We start from the raw sequence: 18124 nt of genomic DNA on the forward strand, positions 1-18124 counted from the left end.
AACAGTCTATGGATATGTCATTACAATAATATACAATAATAATACTTAGAGTAACCAGAAGCCTGTTCATTTGTTTAGGTTTATTTGTGGCTATTATCTCCTTGATGAAAGGGGGGGGGGGGAAGCATTACAGAAAACAGTGTAAAGTGGGGTTTTATGAATATGAATGACATGCATCTCTATGCACTGCAGTACTAAAGTTGGTGTCTGAGCTGACTAATAATTAAACTCATACCTGTCCTCGTCCTGCAGCTCCCTCGCTTCACTTCTCCCTCTGTCTCTCTTTTTGTCTGACAGAGACGGTGATGGATACAAGGACAGCGACAGCTGAGCTCGGCTGGATATCGTTCCCTGCCAACGGAGTAAGAACAATGTGCAAAGGTGTACTGTGTGTGTGTGTGCGTGTGTAGGTGTATGCATGTGTGTGTACCCTTGGGAAAAGCAGTTTGAGTACACTTTACAGTGCTCCATTAAGAAGTCTGTCAAAATCTTAATTACAGTTGCAAGGTGACACCAATTAACCGCTATTGATGCAGAATAGAATGGATTCCAATAGACCAGGGAGGTGTTGCTCACACGTGTCCACAAGAGACAAATTAATAGAACAGAATAAAATATAACTGAAAAAAAAATACAATACAATAGGGTCTTCCACCCACTTTCTTGAACTCCTAGGTTTTTCTAAATGCTGGCTTGGCTGCTAGCCGGTTACAATAGTCGTAGTGTGTGTGTGTTGGGGGGTGTGTGTGTGTGTGTGTGTGTGTGTGTGTGTGTGTGAGGTGATCGGCTCTAATTGTGATGAATGGTTGTCTCTCTTCAGAATAGAACAAGGTAGAGGAAAGGGAACAAAAGTGAATGAGGTAGGGGAGAGGGGAGGTAGGAAAAGAGAGAGACAAAATGGGAGGGAGGGAAAGAGAAAGTTTAATTTGTGTCAGGTCTTGGTAAACCCATTAATCATTTTGGCCTCTCTTCTCCCCTCTTCCCCTACTTCCTCCCCTCTCATTCATTACCCCCTGCCCCTTCCTTACACACACACACACACACACACACACACACACACACACACACACACACACACACACACACACACACACACACACACACACACACACACACACACACACACATTCCACAGTGGGAGGAGGTGAGTGGTTATGATGAAAACCTCAACACCATCAGGACCTACCAGGTGTGCAACGTGTTTGATCCCAGCCAGAACAACTGGCTCCTCACGACTTATATCGACCGGCGGGCTGCGCAACGCATCTACGTGGAGATCCGCTTCACTGTACGCGACTGTGCCTCCATCCCCAGCGTCCTGGGCTCCTGCAAAGAGACATTCAACCTGTACTACCTGGAGACAGAAAGGACGTTGTCACAGAGCATCAAAGGGGTGGAGTACTGGGCCAATGCCCCTTTTCTTAAGGTAATGAGTCCAGAAAAGAGGCGAAGTATTAAAGTGCCCATATTATGAAAAAAATCACTTTTTTTTCTGGGATTTGGAGTGTTGTTTTGTGTCTCTGGTGCTTCCACACGCATACAAACTTTGAACAAAAAAAACGTCCATGCTGTTTTGAGTGAGATACGGTTTCTGAATGTGTCCTGCCTTCAGTCTCTGGGTGAGCTGGTCAAAATCTGCAGGGCTTTCTACGTCAGTAGCCGAGACGAGGGGCCTAGGGGGCTAACCGTTAGCATGCTAGCTCGTTCTCAATGGCAAAACACTGCTACAACACACACAAATTCACCCTAATCTACAAAATAAATTGTATAGAACTACTTACATGTCCCTGTTCTGCAGGTATTCCACACAAAGTTGGAAGTGCGCCCTAGTTTAGAAGAAGTCCAGCTAATCCTGCCTTGTACAGGCCAAAGTTGGAGCTAGCTCATGTAATCCTTACCTAGCTACTGCGCATGTGCGACTGACAACAGAGATGTTACAGAAGTTAAGCTTAAACAGAAACCTGAGTGTAAAAGGAGGAACTGCAGCAATGTGCAGTAGAACAAAAATATGAAAATTAAACCATGTAAACCTATTCTGATACAACCTCAAATTACAATTATGAACCTAAAAATGAGCATAATATGGCCACTTTAAAAGCTGCTGGTTCTGAAAGTATTGTCGCACTATAAATTAGCACTTCAAAGTAAAATATGGATGATAATCTCAATGTTACAAAGACATCAATTCATTTGGACTACCTTATGGCTCAGCCTAACTTTGTACATAGGTTACATAGTATATAGGATTGGATTATCAGATTAGATTATCTGAACAATGCTTTGTCACAAAGCTGATAGTGACGATTTGTTTTTCTTGTTGTTGTCATTTTGGAAATGAATTGTTTTCAAAGGATAGGGACAATCTGCAATCCAGAAGAAAACACTGAACTGATCCAAAATTGATTATATCACAAATGAGTTTATTGAACAAAGTCTACAATTTTTAAACTTCCTTCAGTTCTTAGGACTGAATGCTCACAGATGTTGATGTGTTTTCCCAGTGCTCTTTGGGATTCATAGTTGACTTCATTCCTAAAAATGTAACGTACACAGTCTTGTTTGCAGTTTTTCAATTAACCAAATTTAATTACATTTGAGTGTAGTTTCACACTATTTGTGTTGAAGAATCAGAGTGTTAGAAACCAACCAAGTGTTGGAAGTCTCCTAGCAGCCTCAACTGGTGGCATCATCGAGGTTCATTGGGGAAAATAGCAAATTATGACTAAATTTTAAACATAACAAAATGATATGGTATGTGATCACAAGTGCATTTCTCCAGTAATATACAGCAGATTCAAACATCACTTAGTGAATCTAAAATAAGAACCAAAGAACATGGACAGAGAACCCTAGAAGAAGTTTGTTTATATTCTTTTTCTTTCTTGCTTTCTTTTTCTATTCTTTCCTCTGTCCGTACGTCACTGTAAGGTGGACACCATCGCAGCAGATGAGAGTTTCTCCCAGGTGGATTTCGGTGGAAGGCTAATGAAGGTGAACACAGAAGTTCGGAGTTTCGGGCCGTTGTCCAAAGGCAGAGGCTTCCACTTGGCCTTCCAGGATTTGGGCGCTTGCATGTCTCTTCTGGCTGTCAGAGTGTTCTATAAGAAATGCCCCAGCGTGGTGCAAAACTTTGCCTTTTTCCCAGAGGTATGGACCAGAACTAACTGAAAACAGTGGTGCTCCTTCGATCAGACTTTGGTGCAGCTGTTGTCCAAGATGTATACAGACATTCAAGTAGACATTTTTTTATGATTCTGATTCTGTGCAGACGCTGACTGGAGCAGAGTCCACCTCATTAGTCATCGCTAGAGGAAGTTGTATCCCTAACGCTGAGGAAGTAGACGTGCCCATAAAGCTCTACTGTAACGGAGATGGAGAGTGGATGGTACCCATCGGCAGCTGCAGCTGCAAAGCGGGTTATGAACCAGACAATGGCAACGTGTGTCGAGGTAAATCTGTGCATTAATGAGGCTGTGCTAGTTCTGTGCTAAAAAAAGAAAAAGAAAAATGAAAACGGCTGCAAATACTAAACTGCACCACAGCACATCAGAGATGATGCCATGTATGCTGAATTTGTTCTCTCTTTTATAACCTGTTCTGATGACCTTGCTACAGCAAACACTGTTGCATGCTGCACACACATTTCATATTGTTGTGTAGCAAAAGCTAACGAGCCGGTATGGCAGCAAATCAATATCCAGCAAACATGCTTCTAATAATCGACCATACCAAACATGATATTACAGCAGGCAATATCTTACAAAGCATACACTAAAAAAGGCACCACCCAGCATGCTAGAATCTAACGAAAAGTTTCAACCTTGATTTTTATATATAATGTGTGCGTGTTACAAATACGGTATGGAAATTATCTTTTGAAGAAATGTGTGCGTAGCAAAAAAAAACAAGCTGAACTGTATGCTGAGTCAATTCTGTAGAAAATGTTTTATTGTGTGCAGGAGAGTTTGTGTGTCGTTTCTGGCAGTCCTAGCAAAATAATCACATGCATGTATACATTCTTGGATTTATTTGTCCCAAAGGTTGCAGCCCACGGTGTTCCATATGTTAATATTAGTAGAAGCAGACTTGGGTGAACATGGCACAGAAATAGCTACTCTATCTCTTTTAGCTCCTTTTTATATCTGGCCTCCTTCCCCATTTCCTCTCCGAAGTAGTACCCATCATTTCATATTCTGCCTGGAGAGTCTCATCTATTTTGTGTGTGTGTATGTGTGCGAGAGAGTGTGTGTGGCGGCGTGTGAGCATGAGTGTGTGATGTATGTACATATGGTGCAATGATAAGTGAGGCAGCTTCATCCCATGTTAATTAGTTTAGCATGTTCCAGCCAGATTAGTCTCCTGCAAATTAGTTCTGGACTGCCAGAGAGTGTCGAAGAGATAGAGGGGCATCTGGAAGGAAGGAATGAAGGAAGGAAGGAAGGAAAAAAGGAAGGAAGGAAGGAAGGAAGGAGAAGAGCCCTCTGGAGAGATGGACTGGTAAGAAAGTAAAAAAAAGGACAGACCAAGGACAGAAAGGTAACAAACTGTTAGAGATAAAAGAGATAGAGAACACAGAAGGGACTGATGAATAGTATTCTATCTGTCTCCAGTGAAATACATTACGTGGTAGCTTTGCCTTTGGTGTCATTGTCTCTTTTGCACAGAAATAATTTTTTTCATAATTGAGTGGGTAGAAGGTAAGCCAGACACGATTCATGGGAGACAGTGATTAAGGCTGACAATATTACTGTGAGTTTAGTCTCGCTTTGCCAGACCTTCCTTTGGGCGCAGCGGAGGAAGGTCTGGCTAGTCCACACAGCATTCCCGGTGTGGAAGAAATACGTGCTCTGGTTTATTGGCATTTCTTTAAACCAATCACAATCATCATGGGCGGTGCTATGCACTGGGAAAAGCCACGGGAAGGAACTTGTTTTGGTGGAACATGTGTATGTTCCCTGTTACCCTGCAGAGATCTGAGGAGCAGTTAACCATAGTCCTCAGAAATCCACCGGAGTTTAAATTTCCAACACAAAACAAAACGGAAGGTAACGGACATCAGGCTGAAAAGAGTGAAATCCGACGGAATTTCTGATGGCAATAGAGCAATCTCGGAAGTGGAACGCCGTGGATCTAGACTACAGTGATGTTGGTCGCATTTCAGAAGGAATTAGGATGCAATTCGGAATTATTAAGGCCTTTGCTGTCAATCTCTAAAGAAAATATATTGAATGAATGGAATATTTTTGACAAAATAAACAAGTTGAGTTTCCTTAAAGTGATGATTCGGAGTAAATTCACCCTAGAGCAGAAGCCAGCAGGCAAGTGTTATTTAAAATAAACTCCTGGTGTACTTAAAAACTTTCCAATCCATCATTTTATGAGCACATAACCTATTTGTACTAGTGTAGAAGTTTGGTATCATTTTGGGCATTATTAGTGGGGTAATGTACAAGATACACTCTTGGATCCATTAGCGCCTGCAATAAGCTATTCAGCTGATAACGCTAACGCTCCCAGTATTCGACCCATGTGAAAAAAGCTTCTGGGGGGATTGTTTGGCTCGAGGACGTGGTGCAAAGGACCCTAGGGTGAAATTACTCCGAACCATCACTTTAAGCTTGACAGTCCCTAGTAGGAAATTAACAACCTACAAAAGAAAATTAACACTCATATAAGCAGCGAACAGAATATCGATTTAAATGAATAAATAAAAATCATCTCTCATTTTTTGATGGCTCCTATCCAGACCATGTATTTTGCCATTAAAAAATAACAGCATCTGTGATGTATTAATGGGGTAAATGCATAGTGATGTTATAATTAGTTATCACTCGTTCCTGGGGGTGTGTCTAATTACTGGTAAGATTTACACTGTAGATGGTAGATTAACTTAGTTTGTGGTATTTGACAGAGGTTTTCCTCTTACTGTAACAGTATACAGTACATAATTTTCCATCGTGATCAGTGTTTATATTGTTCATATTGCCCAGCCCTACTAAAAAGTCTGACTGGATGTAAAGACAGACTCAGTCAACATGACTTGACACTTTATGTCATGGCATGTTTACGTCCACTAGTGTTAATTTCGTCAGACGAGACGAGACTAAATATGTTCGTCAACGACCTTTTTTTCCATGACTAAGACGAGACGATGACAAGACTGCGCCAATGTCCAAAAACGCTGACTAAGACTAAATTAACATGCATTATTGTTGACGAAAAAAGACGAGACTAAAATGTTTTGCATAAAATAAAAACTAAGATAAAATCTCTCTCTTCATTTTCGTCTACAATCGTCTCAACTTTTTCATCATGAGATAGAATATTCAGCTGTTACTGAGACCCGGTGCTACGGCACCGACAGGTGCCCTAACGACCGTTATCTACCGGACCGAATAGCCTGCGCTTCTCTCTGATGCTCCTAAACGGACGTTAGTCAACCGAAACATTGCTGCACAGGGCGCTAGTTAACACTACACTTGGCAGCAGGTAACGTTAGCCTACCGTTAGCTAGCAGTTGGATTTAACACAGTTAAAATGCTGACAGCTAAACGGTCTAAAGGTTTGTCTCTATTTCCAACACGAGACGTACGACAGTCTGCAGCTGCCGTTGTCTGAAAAACAACACATATTGCGTTCACTTGAAATACGCCTCGCCAGTTTCGTGCTGCATTTATTTTATTGTAAAATATCCTTTCCCCATGCAGTGGTTGTTTTTGTCGTTTACTGGTGAAATAAGGAAGAGGCTCAATATTTATATAACTTTATAGCATTTATTTATTTTTATAACCATTTGACTGAAATGGTTATCAGAAATAATTTATTTAAAAAAAGACTAAAATGTTTTGACTAAAACTTGACTAAAATGGCGAGACTTTTAGTCGACTAAAACTTGACTAAGATACCTTGAGTTCTCTTTTGACTAAAACTAGACTAAAATGACGAGACTTTTAGTCGACTAAAACTTGACTAACGAAATTTTTTGGCACAAGACTAAGACTAAGACTAAATAAAAAATAGGTGACAAAATTAACACTAACGTCCACCTGCCTTGTGTGCTCTCTTCAAGGCTTTTGTGCTTAAGCAGTAATTTAAGATGACGTGGGACAGAGTCTGTCCACCGAGCTGGCATCTTTTTGGTGTGCTCTTCTGCCAATCAGCTGATAACAACTTGGCAGGGAACTGGACTCACTATTAGAACAGATGGTTGTCGTGTGGGTGTGTGGGTGTGTGGGTGTGTGGGTGTGTGGGTGTGTGGGTGTGTGTGTGGGTGTGTCAGTGCACAGACATGGTGTTTATTTTGCACCAAACCAGCATATTGTGCAAACCATCCAGCAAAACTGGCTTAACATCAAAGTATGGTGTGTGTGTGTGTGTTTGTGTGTGTGTGTGTGTGTGTGTGTGTGTGTGTGTGTGTGTGTGTGTGTGTGTGTGTGTGTGTGTGTGTGTAAGGTAAACATATTCAAATTGACCCTCACTTCAAATGCAGCACTACAAATGTCAGCACCACCATTGAATACACAAAAACTACCCCTGCTGTGGACCCCGACAACGCTCTAAGAGATTTTAAAACCTGCAGCCTTTTACCACACATGAACACGTGTGCGCACATTCACACACACACACACACACACACACACACACACACACACACACACACACACACACACACACACACACACACACACACACACACACACACACACAGACAGAAGAGAACACAAGTCTTTAGTGAGCCTGTAAGCCAACTTTATACAGTTGTCATCCACATGGTCGCTGTGTGACTCAAAACAGCTGGTTAAAGGCACAGAGGGAATAATCTTTGTGTCCATTTCTAACTCTTTCTTTCTCTCTCTGTAACTCTCTGTGCTTTCCCTTTTTTCTATTTTATCATTTCCATAGTTTTTCGGTTTTAATGTTACCATGCGTTCTTAGGTTTTTTCCATTTGCATGATGGGTTTTCACTTGTCACTTCATCCTCTTTTGTCCATTTTATCTCGACAAAATTAGGTACATAAGAGTATGATAATTACAGCAAATACATCTATACTACTTACTTTTGTACCATTACATAATATCTAAAATCTGACATTTCAATAACAAACACTCAACTGGTACTCCAAGAATGTTACTTTCTGAAAAGTTGAATTTTAACAATGGTACACTATTTATAAACTCAGTGACACCAAACAACTGTTAATCGATCAAAGTGACACTTGACATTAAAATGAGCTTACATTTAGTATTTGCTTTGTATCATATTGGAAGCAGATGACGATGTTTAATCAGATTTTAATAAAGTCCTACTGTTGTAAGGACAACATTTTGGTCTATTCCTCCTTATGAACATATAACTGACAGTACACATGTACACACAAACATTCACATGTGGTGTTTCACATGTAGTTTAAAATCCTTAGCTAGAGAGAGAGAGAGAGAGAGAGAGGTATCTAGAGATAACTAATAGAGAGGGAGCAAGACTTGTTGCCATGGTGACACACCCCATGTGTACGAGCAAGGTGAATAAATGACCTTGACAAGCCAGATGCCTATCTGCCTATTCAAGAAACACACACACACACACACACATACAGGCACACGCATTTGACACTCCTGAAGAGACAACTTCAAAAAAGGTAGATAGTAAGGTAGAGACTAACAGAAAAGGAAAGTGACATCGACAGACACAGTGACAAAGAAGAAAGAGAGGGTGTCTGACAAAGAGGGAGATGACTGAAAAGTTGGCATTTGAATGTGTGTAAAATAATAATTACTATTACATTTCAACTAGTAGTCCTACGTATACTTTGCAACAGGTTTAAAGGGCACGGGACTCTGAGGAGAGCAGCATTGGTCAATTCGCTCAGTTGGATGTAGTTGTAGTACAGTTGAAGACCACCAGAGCCTCTAAATAGCCATTTACTTTGCTATTTTTCCAAGTGTTTGGGGGCATTTTTATGCCTTTATTACGTACAGTCAGAGAGATGACAGGAAATGAGGGATATAGATCTGTAACGTAGGTTCCCCGGACAGACTCAAAATGGCGATGTTGCAGTTTGTGGTGTGCGTCTTAACTACTTATTTACTTACACAGCTTTTGACTATAATAATAATAACGATAAAATAATGATTTATTTGATCACGTGCAGCGGAAACAAGCTGTAAGCACAACATCAACATATTATCAACTCATAACGTTGTCAGGGTGAAGAGCAACTATCATTCATTTGGAGTCATGTTTCTGGCGCATGTAAGTCCAATATTCACTTAACTCTCATTTAGCTCTGTATTTGGTCTCGACCAACTCCTGAGGGAAATATCTGACTCTTTAGCTGATAAATGCTCAACTATGTTCACCAGCTAGTCTCTAACTGTGTCTGTCTGCTGTTTGGTGCTGGGCAGGTAGTGTATAGTTGGTTTTTAGCGCTTCTTTGCTGAGAACAGCTGCCTGCTGCAGCCAAAAGAATTACGCTATGAGAGCGTTGAGATTGAACAAAAATAGTAAAATTCGAGGCGGACAGCTAAACAATTCGCTGCAACTCATATTCTCAGAGAAACGGGGACTAACAGCCTCCACCACACCACGCAGTAAGGAGACGGCACTTAGACCTAAAAAGTGTGTAGTTCACTGATGTTACATAATTGTAAAAGTTGTGTAACGGTTACTCTATGCTACGATTTTGGGGTCAGCGATGTATAATGTATTTCACAGTTAATACACGCTTGATCAAGTCCTGCAATATGATATGAAGTGTACTTCATATCTGAGAAGTGAGTTGTTTCTTCAAGCTCTGTGGCTCATGCACAATGTAATATGCAGTAAAACATGGGGGCAGAGAACAGCAGCCTCCATTGTAGAACAAAAGCAACAGCGAAACCAAGAAATAACAGTATACCATTTCAGAGTGAACACTATAGAGCAGTACTGCAGACAAGGGTTCCAAATGAACTTTTCCATCCACCAGCCAAATAGCAAGTGAATGTTTGAATTTGACCAGCCACTCAATAGATTACCAGTGTGTTTTTGGCTGGTGAGTGAAGCAAATCTACCAGCCACTTGCATATTTTAGCAGCATTTGGCTGGTGGCTGGTGCTCATTTTGAACCCTGACTGCAGAAATAGTGATATTGGGAGGGAAGAATGAAAAACATTGGTTTCATTTTTCTCCTTATTCTCTCTTCCATTACTCTCTTTGTTTTTCTGTTTGCCTGACCCTAAACCCTTTAACGTTTGATTAAGTGATACTCCGAGGCTCTTAACTCACTGGCACTTTGTCTCATTTACTTCTTTCACTCAGTTCATGTTATTATTCAGACTCGTAGTTTGTAAGGACTCCGTAAAAGTCTGTTTGTGCAATCCGCTGCCTTCCACCATAAATCTGTGTTTGTTCTTACAGCATCTAAAGCATCTTCGAGATAAAGTGAACTTTCATTACAGCGCAGGCAGGAAAAACAAAGTGCTTTAAATTAATCAAACCTGCAGAAAAAGTAACATAAAAAACCTCATTTGTTTTTTCCCTTAGCCTTTTGGCAGAGCGTTTGTTTTCATGCTAATTTCTCATTTTACACCTCTCTGTTTACCTGTTTGGCTTTTTATTTTGGCTGTAGTCCTAATTCAGAATGTGTTTGCCCTCACCAAAAAGGCACTTATGAAATCCCATGTGTAAATTAAAGAAAAAATTTATTTTTGTCTTAATGTGATATATTTAACTTCAGATGTTGTCATGTAATTTAATTAGTTTTGTGAATCTAAATGTTTCACCTTTAGCTTTAAACTAGATGTAACACTTTGTTTTGTACTTGCTGTTAAGTCAAACAGTCAGTTGTAGTAGTGCTGCTGTGGTGGCGTAGCCTGGCTCCACCCTCCTATGTACGTCCGCTCAATTTTCATTTCCCTTCAGTACTCTGTCTGGGTTTGCGGTATATTCTTGGGTTTTCTCTGGGCCAAATATTTGGCTGTCCAATCAGCGAACAGAAGGAGTGGCTGAGAACGATGATGTTGAGGATGTGCACTAGAAAGATGCGAGCAAACCCATTCGGTCCGTTGTGGCAACGCTGCCGAATATCCAGAAGTTAAAGCCCGAGCAAGAACAATCTTGGCTGAGTTGTGTTGGTGGCCATGATGTTGTGGCCCTCCTCCCCACAGGGTTCGGGAAAAGTTAGATTTTCCATCTCGCTCCATTAGTGGTGAACGAGTTAGCTAAGGCTAACGCTAGCAATGCTAATGCTAACTATAAGCCAATAGTTGTTGGTCTCCCCTCTTGTTGCACATGCGCGTGACATATGTCACGACCAAACGTTAGCTATTGGTTATGGCAGATCCAGAGTGGCTCTGGGCGGATCCAATAGTTTTAAAGTACCCGCCTTCAAGGAAGTTAACACTTGTCATTGGAGAGTGGCCAGACTCTGGTAGGACCAGGCTAGTGGTGGCGGCGTTTCTGCAGAAATTTGAGTTTTGAAGGGTTCAATTGCTAACCTACTTGCAAATGTTTCATGGGTAACCTCAGCTACTGTACTATCAAAATGCCTCAAACAAAGCATGTAATATACTCTAGCCTGAATGAACATAAACTCTTCCTGCACCTGAATAGACGAACAGCTGCCAAACTGTCCTTGGGTTTTATTGAGATTTAAACCTAGAAAACGAAGCAGCTGCTCTGACAGCTTTTTCAGATTTCACCCGATGCCCTGCTTTGTTTAATATTTGTAAATTGTGCTACCATTTTTGGCAAGGACTTTGAAATTGTGATTTTAAGAGACATGCCTTGTAAAATAAAGGTTAAATAAATATTCCCACCGAACTTAAACTGAAACGGATCAGGATGCTTATTTTGTTCAAAGAGCCAGTAAAATATGATTTGTACATTTAACTGAGACGGTAGCAGCCATGATTTTAGTCTTTGGCATTATATTCAGTTAAAGATCTGGCTTTATTGGTATTAATTATTTATGCCAAAAATAAAAAAATGCAACAATTCTTTTGGCGGGACCAGCTGGGAAAAAAGGGGATGATGCATACATCTTTGGAATCTCAGAAACATATTGTTTTTGGATAGAAACTCTACAGAGAATATAATAGGGTCAAGAGGCAGTTCTAAGGAAGTCCAGTAATGGTGATGAGTGATATCCTTTTAATTAATTAAAAAAGAAATATATACATTTTTTTGTGGAACTGTGTGAACGTTTCCTGAAGCTTCCCCCTAAATGAACAGGCGAGCAATGCACAACACATAGTTATAACTGACTTCTGTAGTGTTGGAAGTTGGAAGGTCATTTTGTAACAGATTGGTGTTATATGGAGATGATCCAGTGGAGATAACTTCAAAGGCTCAGAAATGTGTAAATGCTTCAAAAATAGGTGCTGTTCTTCCTCAAATTTAAAGCTTTAGTGTGTAACTTTTTGATATTAATGAACATCCATCCGGTGACTACCTCGCGCAGAACCTCGAGTGAAGATAATTACCTCTTCTGAAGAGTCCATCGTGTTTTTTTAATCCTCTGTGTCCTCCTTGGGTACTAGCAACTGTTTGAGGGAGGGGTGGGTGCACGATCACTTAAGGCTTGTATCATGTGGACGCGCCGACAGTTTTATTACTAAGAATTCCTCATGGAGGAGACAGAAACTACGTACTATAGCGTTAAGGCTGCAGAGGGACAAGTAACAACACCTGCTTTGGCATTCAAATTTAATGAACTGAAAGGGAGGGCCTTCAAACAGGCTACTAAACAATGTAGATGAGAAACAGGTATCCCCTTAATCTCACTGCAGAAGTGACACCCTGACTCCGACCTCCATTTTCAGCCTTGTCTTATCCCAAGCGGACTGCAGTGCAAATGATCCAAACCGGTGTATACAAGCTGAATAACAAGCATGTGCTGTATGCTCAGAACAAGCCGTTCCTGGATGAATCATCACGTTTAAGAATTCATGTATGTGTTTCATGTCACAAAGAATAATTTTGTCAATATTTATGGACAGAAACAACTCTGACCCAGATAAAGGAACCAGAGAAATGAAACCATATTCTACACCAGACATAATCAGTGTGACGCTCAGTTTGTGGTAGTACACAAAATAGTTTTGTGTATCTTGTCTGAACAAGATAATGTACTGCAATCCTCAGAAAGCACCCTTCTGTGCTCTGTCAACCTTAAACTACCAGTAGTAACTCCACTGGTATAGCGTCTTTCTAAAACAAAGTTTGCCAAATGTCTTGCAATCAAGACAAACAAAAGGTGCACAATCGTAGCCTATTTGTAGTGTTTCGTTCATGTTCAGGAGGCTGAGTTGTGTATTGTTTTTTATGTGTTTCTCTCTCTCTCTCTCTCTCTCTCTCTCTCTCTCTCTCTCTCTCTCTCTCTCTTCAGCTTGCCCTCAGGGGACCTTTAAGTCGTTCCAGGGGGCAGGATTATGTAAGCAATGTCCGCTCAACAGTCGCTCCACCATCGAGGCCGCCACCATCTGCGTTTGTCGCAACGGCTATTACCGTGGAGACATGGACAAACCAGAGGACGTGTGCACCAGTGAGTCAATCTCTCTCTGTCAAACAAACACACACACACAAACAAAAATACATACTCTATAAACCTCTCAGTGATGTAGCTGACTATGGTAATGCTTCAGGGGCACCAAGACTGTCTTGTGAAGCCAGACTTTTGGACTGAAGTTACCAATAGCTGCATATTACAGCATGTCAGTGGTTGGCATTGGCACTGACAGTCCAATACCTCATCATTGAATTAAAGGCCAATATCTGCTTTAATTTACCATTACAACCCTAATTTCATGCACCTCATTCAGAGCGAGTGTGCCACAATGTTCCCGTCCTTGTTTGGGGATTTGGGGAGCTGTAAGTAATAACACTGCCACACTCCTCAGGCTTTGTGTTTAGTGTGTCGAAGAGGCTATATTGCTATGCAAGATGAGGCACAGAGTTTGAAAAACGCTGCCTCTGTGTTCCACAGAGAGATGGTATAAGTAGGTTGAGACATGAATCATTTTGGACTGTCTCTGTAGCTAGTCTAAAACTGTGAAACTGTGTGTGTGTGTGTGTGTGTGTGTGTGTGTGTGTGTGTGTGTGTGTGTGTGTGTGTGTGTGTGTGTGTGTGTGTGTGTGTGTGCGTGTGTGCGTGTGTGCGCGTGCGCACGTCCTGGTGACCTGGATACAACTTCATGTTTTTTTTAAGGCTAGAAAAGCTCTGATTCATTTAGTGGCTCATTATTTTTCTGTTTTACATTCATGAATGAATTTGCAACATTCTGCCCGGATTACCGGACCCTCTCCCCTATGTCAGCACTGGAGGATGGTCTGGCTGCACCTATTTTCATTCTGGAATTGGGGGGAAAATATGCTTTGGCTTGTTTTGAAATTTTTATTTTTTAAACCCTGGATGCATTGATGACGCCCTTGCAAAATAGATAGCGGAGATAGCGCAAAGGTAGGCAAATTTCTTCTGAAATAGGCAGCCAATGGCAGGCTTATTCCAACAGTCCACATCCAGTGAGTCAAGACTATATGAAAGGTAACCCAAAAACTGTGGAAATTTCTCTCAGTGTAATATGCATCATGGCTGTGAATATTGTCCATGCCCTACTTTTAAGATAAGATAAGATATACTGTATAGTCTTGGGCTCCAAGTCGCTGCTGTCAGGATACAATGGCGGACCCAAATGCACGACTCAGGAATCAAGCATAAAGGTAAGCGGTTTATTGCTCCAAGAACAATGCAGGCAACGGTACAAGTCCAACAGCCAGGTGACGTGGTCGATAATACAGGCAAAAGGTCTGGATACACTGGGAAACTAAACAAGGGAACGCTGGAAAGTGAGTCACACATGGAGCTACAACAATCTGGCAGGGAACAAGTGAAACAAGGGGGGTATATATACACGGGGGATGGGAAGACAACTACACACAGGTGATATTAGGGCGGAGACAGGTGAACAAAAACGGCGGGAAACAAACAAAGGCAGGAAGTCAAACAGTGAATATCAAAATAAAGCAGGAAATCATGAAAACAAACAGAAAACACAATAAGAGCGGAGGCAGACATGACAGCTGCATCACACAACACACTTGCCAACAATGTCAAAATGCACATATACACGCATGTCATACATGCATACAACATAGATCGCTTTTTTGACAGTTTCCAATCATGAGATAGAATTAATAGTAGTTAATCTTTTGATTTCATGCTAAAATGACTTACTGTATGTACTATCTACTATCTATCTACTTGGTTTGCTTTGTGCTCACCCCCCAAACAAACCACACCGGAAGCAAATCGAAAACCAACTTTTCAGGAAGTCTTGGTCCAGTTTCCCAGGAGTTCGATTAATAGCTTCCTCTCCAGTCTATATAAACCAAAACCAATAGGTCAGATGCACCAGAGGTAGTTGTGGAAGTAGCCTTAGAGGCATAGTCAATGTTGTTGTAAAATAGTGACATAGTAATCCATGAAAACATCCATGGAGGCAACAAATGAAATGATTTGTCACCCACAGATTTCTTAAACTAAAACCTATTATTATTATTATTATTATTATTATTATTATTATTATTATTATTATTATATATTGTTGGGGCTACATCCTGCAATATTTGCAATTCCTTTACTGTTATTGCAATCAAACCCTGTCGCTACTGATCATCTATTGCAGTATATTACAGAGGGAACATAAAACAGCCTCAGTGGTGATGGAACAATTCTAGGATCAACCTATTCTGTCAGCAGAGGAAGCACATGAAAAGCCTCACCTCAAACAAGCGGCAGCACACTCTCAAATTGATGCTGACAGAAGAAGAAAAATCAACTTTCCCAGTGAAAGGGTGTCAGGTGTCAACCTACTCATCCTACACAACTTTGTGAATTACCTTGGTACTTTCAATTCAAGGGCAAAAACAAATTGAGTCACAAGTTTGTTTGTTTTTTAAACACAACAGTAATGAAAAAAACTGTGGCACAGAACTTCAATATAAGAAGAAGCTTCAGTTTATTTTTATTTGTTAAAAACTCAATCCGATATAAAATCCGATCAGAGAAATAGAAGAGTGAGCTTGGAGTGTGTGGATAGTTGTCTGACATTTAATCATTCCTTCAACTTGCCTCATGGTCTGCAAAGGTGTGTGTGTGTGTGTGTGTGTGTGTGTGTGTGTGTGTGTGTGTGTGTGTGTGTGTGTGTGTGTGTGTGTGTACTGCATATGTGTGTGTTTTTTTTTCGAGGTGTATTTTTGTGTATAGCTCAGATTGATACTGTGAAAGCCACTTACAACATAGTGATGAAGCTCAGAGTGGGATTGGAGACTGCAGTACAGATAACTCTTTGAAGTGAACGCGTTACTCTTGTTGCAGCAGTAAAAATGGTCAATTTAAAGCTGCGCAGTGCGTAACTTACATTACATTATTTATTATTATATTACATTACATTCAAGCCCTTGCCAAACGAGTTCACACAATGCTGATTAAGCCTATCGCCGCCAGGGAAAGCTCTCTGTATTTTGCAGAGTTGTGGTGTCTCGGTGGCGACTTTCCCGCACTGGCACAACGGAAGTGATGCGTTTTACGTCGACAAGCCAGAGCTAAAAGGGGCAGGAAGGGGGGAGAGACCATAGCGACTAGGCAGCAACTGTATACAACATCACAGGAGTTTATATATACAGTACAGGTCAAAAGTTTGGACACACCTTCTCATTCAATGTGTTTTCTTTATTTTCATGACTATTTACATTGTAGATTCTCACTGAAGGCATAAAAACTATGAATGAACACATATGGAATTATGTACTTAACAAAAAAGTGTGAAATAACTGAAAACATGTCTTATATTTTAGATTCCTCAAAGTAGCCATCCTTTGCTTTTTTTGATAGCACTGCAAACCCTTGGTGTTCCCTCAATGAGCTTCATGAGGTAGTCACCTGAAATGGTTTTCACTTCACAGGTGTGTGTGGTTAATTAGTGGAATTTTTCCCCTTATTAATAGGGTTGGGACCATCAGTTGTGTTGTGCAGAAGTCAGGTTGATACACAGCCGACAGCCCTATTGGACAACTGTTAGAATTCATATTATGGCAAGAACCAATCAGCTAAGTAAAGAGAAACGAGTGGCCATCATTACTTTAACAAATGAAGGTCAGTCAGTCCGGAAAATTGCATAAACCTTTGAATGTGTCCCCAAGTGCAGTCGCAAAAACCATCAAGCGCTACAATGAAACTGGCTCACATGAGGACCGCCCCAGGAAAGGAAGACCAAGTGTCACCTCTGCTGCTGAGGATAAGTTCATCCGAGTCACCAGCCTCAGAAATCGCAAGTTAACAGCAGCTCAGATTAGAGACCAGATGAATGCCACACAGAGTTCTAGCAGCAGACACATCTCTAGAACAACTGTTAGGAGGAGACTGTGCAAATCAGGCCTTCATGGTCAAGTACCTGCTAGGAAACCACTGCTAAGGAGAGGCAACAAGCAGAAGACATTTGTTTGGGCCAAGAAACACAAGGAATGGACATTAGACCAGTGGAAATCTGTGCTTTGGTCGGATGAGTCCAAATTTGAGATCTTTGGTTCCAACCGTCGTGTCTTTGTGCGACGCAGAAAAGGTGAGCGGATGGATTCTACATGCCTGGTTCCCACCGTGAAGCATGGAGGAGGAGGTGTGATGGTGTGGGGGTGCTTTGCTGGTGACTGTTGGGGATTAATTCAAAATTGAAGGCATACTGAACCAGCATGGCTACCACAGCATCCTGCAGCGACATGCCATCCCATCCGGTTTGCTGGATCATCATTTATTTTTCAACAGGACAATGACCCCAAACACACCTCCAGGCTGTGTAAGGGCTATTTGACCAAGAAGGAGAGTGATGGAGTGCTGCGCCAGATGACCTGGCCTCCACAGTCACCGGACCTGAACCCAATCGAGATGGTTTGGGGTGAGCTGGACCGCAGAGCGAAGGCAAAAGGGCCAACAAGTGCTAAGCATCTCTGGGAACTCCTTCAAGACTGTTGGAAAACCATTTCAGGTGACTACCTCTTGAAGCTCATCAAGAGAATGCCAAGAGTGTGCAAAGCAGTAATCAGAGCGAAGGGTGGCTACTTTGAAGAATCTAAAATATAAGACATGTTTTC

General features: G+C 41.2%; 1 protein-coding gene across 1 annotated transcript in view; it reads left to right on the forward strand.

The window, feature by feature from the left end:
* The window catches only part of LOC120565923 (ephrin type-B receptor 1-like), a 98457-nt gene that overhangs the window by 32503 nt on the left and 47830 nt on the right, over positions 1–18124 (forward strand). Inside the window, 5 exon segments of the mRNA XM_039812048.1 lie at positions 298–362; positions 1136–1426; positions 2929–3147; positions 3269–3449; positions 13368–13523. Coding sequence (XP_039667982.1) covers positions 298–362; positions 1136–1426; positions 2929–3147; positions 3269–3449; positions 13368–13523 — 912 coding nt within the window.

Source organism: Perca fluviatilis, chromosome 9 (genome assembly GCF_010015445.1).
Source record: "Perca fluviatilis chromosome 9, GENO_Pfluv_1.0, whole genome shotgun sequence".
In the NCBI taxonomy this organism is placed as follows: domain Eukaryota; kingdom Metazoa; phylum Chordata; class Actinopteri; order Perciformes; family Percidae; genus Perca; species Perca fluviatilis.